This window comes from Mercenaria mercenaria, chromosome 12 (assembly GCF_021730395.1).
Source record: "Mercenaria mercenaria strain notata chromosome 12, MADL_Memer_1, whole genome shotgun sequence".
Classification (NCBI taxonomy): domain Eukaryota; kingdom Metazoa; phylum Mollusca; class Bivalvia; order Venerida; family Veneridae; genus Mercenaria; species Mercenaria mercenaria.
This window is the reverse complement of record NC_069372.1, coordinates 76,645,560-76,654,970: the sequence shown is the minus strand read 5'-3', so window position 1 is coordinate 76,654,970 and position 9,411 is coordinate 76,645,560. Positions and strand designations below refer to the sequence as shown.

Below are 9,411 nucleotides of genomic sequence, written 5' to 3'. Positions count from 1 at the left end.
GGAGAGAGTGGTAAGTCCTCTGTCCGAAGACTGTGTAATATACACAGTAGACAAAGATTTGCCCCTCAGTTAACACACTGTGCAACGTCCTCAGTAGACGGAGGCATGTCCTCAATCCGGAGGCTATGTATGTCCTCAGTAGACGGAGTTATGCCCTCAATCCGAAGGCTATGTAATGTTCTCAGTAGACGGAATTATGTCCTCAATCCGAAGGCTATATAATGTCCTCAGTAGACGGAGTTATGTCTGCGTAATGTTCTCAGTAGACGGAGGTATCTCCTTACTTCGAAGACTGTTTAATGTGGCTGTTGTAAATGAAGATATTTAGTGTGTTTGCTACTTCCCAGGTTCATTCTACGTACGTATTACCTTTGTAAATAATTGATTTAAAATGCGCTATTTTGCTTGATTTTACAACACATGTCAAAGTTTAAATCAATATAAAATGTAGATACATAGAAAAGAACTAAAAATGTTCGAAGCCACAGTCATGCGGGTTTCGCGAGTCTGAATCAGTCAACATTGTAATAACTTGAAAGGGGAAACTATAATAATTTGCCAATCTATCTACTAAGTGATAAGCTAAAGGGCATTGCCACTGTTCCATCCTACTTGTATTCGCCATCACATTTTTTCATCGAAAACTTCTTGTGTACCAAATTTCAACTGAGCGGTGAATTTGCACCAAAGAGATGATTTGGAAAAAGCCGTTCTCACTGGATCTGTACAATTACAATGGACGTTAGATTAAATACTAAGGTTTAGTTATTTATGTAAATAAGCAATCACTACTGAAAATCCTTTAAAATTGTTCAACTTTAATAAAATCGTAATTAATGTAATATTTTACCGACATGGTTCGCACGCTTCTTTTTGGTTTAGATTGTCTCTATGTGAGGAGTAGTGAAGCAGCTTGACAACTTGGAGCGCTCCACGTTGGACTGGGAGTGGGGGATGGAAGATGCAGACATAGTTTAATGAAGTTCATAGTTCAGATCAGATGAAGTTGACCATGTTTTCTTTATTGTCGCCACCTTTGTCAAGTCAGTGTGCAAATGTCTGAAATGTTCCATATGCATTGAAAAATGCAAGACAGCAATCTTGGTGCCTTTAGCTCTAGTGACTCCTTCGTTCCGAACCACTTAATTCTAAGTCTGGGAGATTTTAATAGAAAGATAAGCTGCTATTCAAACAGGATCCTATTCTGACGTGTACTTTCAAAGAACTTTTTTATAATAACTTGAAACCAGCAGAAACTACCTACCCGTGTATACAAACAGCTCAGTTTTACCTTTGGCTATGGTGCACTAAAACATGTAATTAGCCATGATACATGAGAACATGAAAAATCGTTGTAAGGAAGTCATCGGTAATTTAAGCTGAATCTCTAAAATGTAGGCATTAAAAGGCTCGCTTTGCAATAACCGGCTTTGATTTCATTTGTACTTGATATCAACAATTCGTGAAAAAGGAAGTTTACAAGAGGGCCATGATGCTCTAAATCGCTCACCTTGTTTCACAGCTTGATTGAACAGTTTTGATAGAGGACAATGAAATAGTAAAAACGTTTGTTTTTTTATGAAAATCCTTCACCGCGGATGGTTAAGAAGAAATGAAGTGGAAACAGATTTAAGTATTTGATCTTTGACCTTGGTTGCCACCTTGCATGTCATCTGGATGGTTAATAACTGAAGTTAAATTTTATGAAATGCATTCCTATGTTGCAAACACGAATCTAAAATATCTGATATTTAACTTCTAAGTATGACCTTGACCTTGAACTAAGAGATAAGGGTCATATACTGTGCTAGTCCTCTTCATGATTTAAAGTTTAAACAATTGATGATAGGTTTATGAAAACCAATTCTGAAAACCTTTTCAGCAGTTTAGAGGATATAGTGGACACAAATTTAACCATGCTATTTGATCTGCAAGTGTTACCTTGACCTTGAACCCAATGACCTGGGTTGTGCATTCTGCACGTCAACTTGACAAGGTAAATTACTGATGCCAGTTTTATGAAAATCTTTCCAGCACAACAGACACAAAGTTAAACAATTTGATCTTTAACCAAAGTAAGACCTTCACCTTAGACGTAGTGACCTGTGTTTTGCATTCTACTAAACGCTTTTGTGAGATAAACAATTGGTGCTAATTTTATGAAAATCTTCCAAGCAGTTTAGACAATCTGCAAAGTTAAGCTATTTGACATCTGACCTCTGTTTTGTATGTCGCATGGGTAAGTTTAACAATTATAGATGCTAGTTTTTCGAAAAACTTCCCAGTTGGTACAAGGATATGGAGTGTAGACAATGGAGCGGAAAAAAACAGGCAGACCAGCAGACATGGGGAGATTTTCAAATTTTAGTTTAGAAGAAATTACTTACAGCTGATGACAGCCATCAAAGGTTATGGCATATACTTTAACAAAACATTTCATTTATGAAATAACAATTTATTTATGCCTTGAAATGTGACAAGAGTACTTAGTGTACATGTTTTCATAGATAAAAAGCTTACAGTCTACATGTATACATAGATACTAACATTGATCAGATCTGGGACAGTTAAAAAGTAATAAATGTATAAGATAAATTTCAACTGGCATTCATTTTCACAGTGCAGTTCATAGATAAATACTTAAAAGTGTACGAACTGCAATATTACTTGGTTCAGTTCTAAAATTGATTCTATAACTGCATAAATAGCAGACATATGGCAAACCCCTGAAACAATATGCAGAAAAATGCTTAAAACTGGTTTTAGAGAAAAGTTGAAAGTCAATACAGAAATGTAAGGAGCTGTATGGACTATGCACACAAGCTAAAATAAAGCTCTTGCAAAAAAACTGCCCAATTATCATTTAAGAGATGTAAAAAGTAAACATCATAGCTTTTATTTTCAATCATAACTATTACTATTTTTTGAAAACATCCATCATGCAACATTAAAGGGACTAACCCACACATTATAGGTGAAAAATAATTTCTCTCAAAAATACGTAAGAAGTGAGTGCTCTGAAAGTGACTAGTGGTACAAACTTGTTGCAGGATATTCTTAAAAATAGCCAAACATATTGTGTAGAAGGTAGTAAATCATACCAACGCTTCTGAAATAATGCAGAAAATTTACATTCCATCTGCGTTTTTACCTATACCTAATTTTAGTCTTCACCCACTTTAACAGTTTTCAGTGTCATATATACATTCTTCGCCAAACTTGGTGGAAATGAACATGTTGAAAAATATCACCAGAACTGGGGGTTAGTAGCTTTAATGGATTTTTTCCTGCTTATATCACATGCATATTTTTCACTCTGATTATTTAACTGTATATTTCACTTTGGAGGAATTAAAATTTCATTTGTTTTTAAATCATGAATGACAATCTATAAAATGATGAAATGAAAACAGCAGAGATTTCAACAATTAAGAGCAACAATATCACTATAAATAAGGCAAGTATGCAATACAGAGGTAATTGTCATTTCAGTCGTAAAATACAAGATTTTACATCATCATATTACACACTTTGACTGGGCAAATTTCATTAGAGTCGGAGTCACAATATTTGTTACATATTACATAACACGGAGTCAAATGTAGCAAATATTGAATCTGCTTTTAAATAGGATTGTTGTTTGGGTTAATAAAAAAATTAAAGAAAAATAATAATTTTTTTTTTCGATTTTTTAAAAGTATAAAATGTCCATCTTTTTTCAGCTATCAATTTACAGAACCATTTCATCAACTGATCTAAGGAAAAGACTGCCTGATAGAAGAAACTTGCCACACTAAACCAGTAACACGAATTTGACAATTTCGCTGTTGTTTTCTGCTGAAATACTGATACATTGGCTTCCATTTTAACCTTCATTTTTACATTATTAAGGATAACTTACAAATCTCTCATGAATTTGTCACTTCATTTTACTGCTACTGAACTAGAGTTTCTGGAAAAGAGACCTGACATATTGATGTGACAATGTGTCAATATTAACCTTGTGTCTCAACTGTAAATTAGAACATAAAATAAAAAGCACAAAAGAGTTAGAAGTGAGAATAAAGAAAGAAGCACAAAAAAAGGAATGAAAGATTTCTTGGATACATCCAAGCAATGGTATTATATATACACACATTTATATGGCATTTGCTTAGCAAACACAAACAAATAATTTGGCAAGATTAAAACATAAAAAAAAACGAAAAACAAAACATAGAATCACAACCAGGCTTGTTCATAACTTTTCCAAAACACATGGCTGATAATACGCAATTAAAAGCAAGCACATTTTGCAAGAGAGCAAAAAATTTAATTTATATTCAGCAATCATACCAGCATTTAAATTCACATCACAGTCATTTTCTAGGACTGCAAAAACATTGAAATTATATGATTTAGCACTTAATTTCTCATCAACTGTAAAATTTTAAAAGAAAAGTCCCTTAACAAGAATTTAAAAGTTTATAAATAAACATTCTTAGCACATCTGTCTACCATATTTGATCAAATTAACAAAAGTTACTGGCAAATATCAAATTTATGAAATTTATTGACAAAGATTCTCATGGAGCAGGTATCCAGATCTGACAAAATGTAAAAAGAGATTCATGGAATACATATCCCATTGTCAAATGGGTATTCTATGCATATACAATGTGAACACACAATGATTTCAAGAAATGAGTTAGACGTATAACCTAGATAAATGATTTTGGAGTCTCCATTGACAAAAAAAACAGTTCATTCATTTCTTCAGTTTGATAATAATACTAAACTTTTGCGTAAAAAAATACCTAAACAATCGAAAGCATTTCCAAAGTAAGAAAGAAACTGAATTAACTATTGATGTTATCATGTCCTACAAAATCTGTCAAGTAATCTTTTCTGTCAGCTTCAGTAAAACAAATGAAAGACACATTTGCTGGCTTATCTTTGCGTAATATAGTTGAGTCATTCATTTTCATTGGGCAACTAATTTTCTAGGGGACTAATATTCATGATTTTGTTGTTGCAACATTCCGAAAAAAAAAAATTCTGATTCATTTTCTCTTTAAAATTTGAATAGCTTAAAAAAATTTCATGTCTGTAGGTTATGTCATTTTAAGCAGTGCACAACACAGGATACTTTTTGAACAGACTGTAACCCTTTTGTTGCTTAAAAGAATTCATCCCCGTGTGTCGCATTGTTAAAGTAATATTGTAACATCATATAATTTCTTGGGTACAGAAATTTAAGAATTCATTGACCTGTCTATGAACCCACAAAATTCTGTACCCAAGAAATTATATGATGTTACAATATTACTTTAACAATGCTTCCTCAAGTGACAAACATTAAGGATTGTAGAATCCTTATAAATGTTTCTTTCCAGCCAGATAAATCTTTGTAACTTGTTTCCTGTGTAAAATTTTGTTTGTTATTTATTAATCTGTAGGTTTCCAAAGAATGGTTTGCCTTCTCTCCATTCTAACTTACAATGCAAGACTCACTGTTTCCCTACCCTCTCCCCCCTCCCCCTTCCCCTACCCCCCTCACCTCCCCCTTCCCCTACCCACCCCCCACCCCTCCAACCCCACCCTATACGAGAATGAGGAAAACATCTATAAATACAAAACAGGTATTTCATACACAAAAACAAAGTTTTCAACAAATAAACTGACAAACATTAATATATAAGTAGATAGCACATTTAGTTTTACAACAATATGAGTGGGGATATTTACAATAAAATATAGCTATATACAAATATAAATCACTAACTGATAGTAACAAAACTTTTATAAATAACAAAATTTACAAAAATGTACAAAGGAGAAAAAAATCTTAAAATTTCATTAAAAAAATCATTTATTAGTTAAATAGCATACAAGAAGCATATGTGAATCTGTTTTGATCATATAGTTCTTAATTTTGAGTATCTTGCTTTTGACTTCATGTAATATTTTTTTAGTAAATTTGCATCTGTGAATAGAATAATGTGCAGCATAATAAACAATTACGTAACACTGTTTATATTCAAGCTTGCAAACATGTAAGTTTTTTGACAGGGTACATAACTCGTGTATGCTGTGTGCATAGTTATCTACCCTTGTTAAAATTTAACTTCTCTTTGACACTACTCAAGATAATACTTCCCTTCAAATTGCTGTTTCAGATTTTAATAAAAATTGCGAAAACTTTGATAATTTCAAATATAAAGCTATACGAAACAAGATCAAAAACCATCCTGTAAGTATTATCATGGTAATTTTGGATCTAAACCCTTCTCATGCTGGACATGAATGATTCTCCCTTTGCAGCCAGTGTAGATCTTGATGAGCCTGCACATCTGTGCAGTCTGATCAAGATCTACCTGCTCGCCATTCAGTCAGTATCTTTTTCATAAACACCCATTTTAACAGTTAATGTTACTGTCTAACCTGATAGATGGACAAGTTCATTACAGAAATGTAGCAGGGTAAGGGTTAATCATTATCACTAGAATTCCAATCTGAAGTCTCATGCTGAACTTAATCAAGAATTTAGTCTGGATCACTCAGTATCTATTGCAAAAACTGAGGCATATTACTAAAATAGATATGCAGCTTTGTATCTCAACTTCACATCATATTAAAAGTATAAGCATATCTTACTATACCAGTTGCATATACTTATTTACATATGATAAGTTCTCTACCAATAATTGATCCTAAACATTACTCTGGCTGAAGGAGACTGGCATAAGTGCATGTAGAAACACAGTATTGCCTCTCTTCAATGGCTTTTTTTATACTTGGTTTCTGATTTTTTATTACCTTATAATGACTATGAAATGCATGTTGTGTCTTTGACTTGTCAAGTGATACAGCTAAAGTTCAATCTTGATCAAAATGACAAATGTAAAAAATTGACTTATGGCCAAGTATTTACTGAACTCACATACAAAGCTGCATATATATTTTATCCTGTTTTAGCACCTGTACAATACAACTAAAATGCCCAAAAAACTGAATTCACTGAACAAATGATGTCCATTGAACATCATCTTCCATACTGGCAACAAACTTGTGACTTTAAAAACAAAATATAAAAACCTGTATATAAGCTGTACCAGGTTGAGATCCTAGGAGCGAAAAAAAAAAGATGTCAGAACAAAAAAAATCTGTACATTTTTGCAAAACTGCAATATCAATTTAGATAAAATGCAGACTGGTAGCAAGAAGCAATCAGTTAAAGCATAAAAAATGTGAACCAGTCACAAATTACCAATTACCAACAATGACTATTAAATACCCAAAATATGTATCAGGAAAAACACATAACTGGTTTTGAACAACAACAAGAAAGTCTGTATCTTAATTGATGATACATAATTATGCAGTTGTAAAACACAAAATCTGCATTTGTCTATAATGTGTATCAATGCAAAGCCAGTGTCCCTGGATTGAGAAGTCAATTCTCTCTCTATATTACCTCCCTTGCTTGAAATCTCCTTCATTTCGAAAACATCTCTTTCAAAGAGCATGTAACTGTTTTTTCATTAATTCTTAAAAACTTGCCATTCTTTGCAATATACATTAATCTGTTTAGAAGAGTCAATTTTCTCTCAAATATTATGCAGTAGACTCCTTTAGATTGTCAAAATAAGCAAGGAGTTGGTCATAATTCATGCCCATTGCTTCGTAATCCCACTGAGGGACACCACATTCTGAAACAGTTTCTTCTGGGACCCCGCCCATTGCACCCTCCTCCGTTAATGGGTTTGTGGTTATTCTAATACTACATTCTGACCCTTTGTATGTCGACACAACACTATTCCTGTTGCTATTTGAAGGATTTGAAGAAATGCCGCTAGTTGAAGCTTGACTACTCCCACTACTACTGTTACTTCCCACACTTAAAGGTCGTGTGGAATTCACATTTCCGTTAAAGTCTTCCTCAGGCATCAATGTTCGAGAAGAGCGAGTATAAACAGAATTTCTTTCTAAAGTTGCACGTCCAATCCAAACCCAGTCGTTTGCATTCTTTATTGCTTCTGTACTACCTGCCTTAGTTGGTTTCTGTTTTCGCTTGTATCTCACAAAAAATACAACACAATTTACCATAAACACTGTCATTGCAACACAGAAAACGGCGAGCAACACGTACATTCCAATCTCTAGTGGTGTGAGACCATCCTGGAGGGTTTTAGTACGTAATGGTTCTTGCTTTGCCTCAGAATCTCCTTTCGCATATTCGGCAATATCATCTTTAATTGCTAACACATGTAAACCATCATCATCCCGATTTTTCATTTTATTTGATCCGAATTTGGAATCGCTAAATTCTTTCTTATCCACCTGCGAATCAATTGTATAAACTGGTGCTTTCTGGTACGAGCCATCCCATCTATCACTTGCCCGATTAGTATCATAATGTGCGTCCATCTGGTACTTGTTGTCATCATACACTCGACGTTCCTGCGAGAAATCAACATGGATGAACATGGATGTTGTGATCAGAGGGCGAGTCTTCTTCCTTTCACAAGCCTCAGCCAGTCTCAATTTAACTGATAGCAGTTCGCCTTCACCCTCACCTGTAAAAACCATCAGTAAAATTTATATTTGTTATGTTTCATTAACAAAATCAGTGTCATGATAAAATCTAATGCGTTTCTTAACAATCTTTCAATTCCGTTACACTAAGCTGACAAAATCTTGACTTTGGTAATGGATACAAAACTTTCATAATGATTATACTTTAATAGAAATTTAGATTTCTTATGTATAATGTCTTTATGTTCTAAAGCTAGTATAAATGACTCTAAGTAGTACATGTATTTTTATTTTCCATACCATTGGCTACTACATGTGGTTGATAAGGCGGGGTCACTCCTACAGCCACACCCACTATGTTATGATCGACAGCAATCACTTGCAGAAAGTAGTCCTCAGGCGCTATGTTGCGTAGAGGTAATGTTGTCATATCGGAGAACACGATTTCTACATCTACAATACCTTCCTGTATAAATTAAAAATTGAGTTTTAGTTGTAAATTCTGTACTGAGTATCATGGTCAAAAATAATTTCTGCATGTTTTCACCATTCCTACTTTAACCAGTACAACCCTAGCAGCCCATCATCCCAAAAATTCCAAAACCCTGCAGGAATTACAATCACACTGCATTGTGTGTGTCCAAGCCAAAGATCTCGCATCTCGTGTGATGTTTTAGACCACTTTTGTGTTGAAATTAACCAGTAGTGATGTTGCAGTTCCACTTGAGATTACTTGAAACAAGCTGCAATCTTTCTTTACAGAAACATCTCTCATAACCCCAACTCTCCTGTTACATCACTCTTAGACCATCAATAACTCCCAGATCTGAGCTCACTCGAGCACTTCATAAGGTCCAAGCCATTCCCCCTGTATCTTCTCTGTTTGGAGCTCTA

The 9,411-nt window shown here is 34.0% G+C and overlaps 1 protein-coding gene across 1 annotated transcript in view; it reads right to left on the bottom strand.

Moving 5' to 3' along the window:
* Positions 1-5,574: 5,574 nt before the first annotated feature.
* LOC123533545 (transmembrane protein 132B-like) overlaps positions 5,575-9,411 on the bottom strand; it is a 57,462-nt gene continuing 53,625 nt past the window's right edge. Inside the window, exons 9-10 of the mRNA XM_053520655.1 lie at positions 8,818-8,983; positions 5,575-8,558 (exon numbers count right to left, since the gene is read on the bottom strand). Of these exons, the coding sequence (XP_053376630.1) occupies positions 7,597-8,558; positions 8,818-8,983 (1,128 nt within the window). The 3' untranslated portion in view covers positions 5,575-7,596. The remainder of the gene's footprint in view (positions 8,559-8,817; positions 8,984-9,411) is intronic.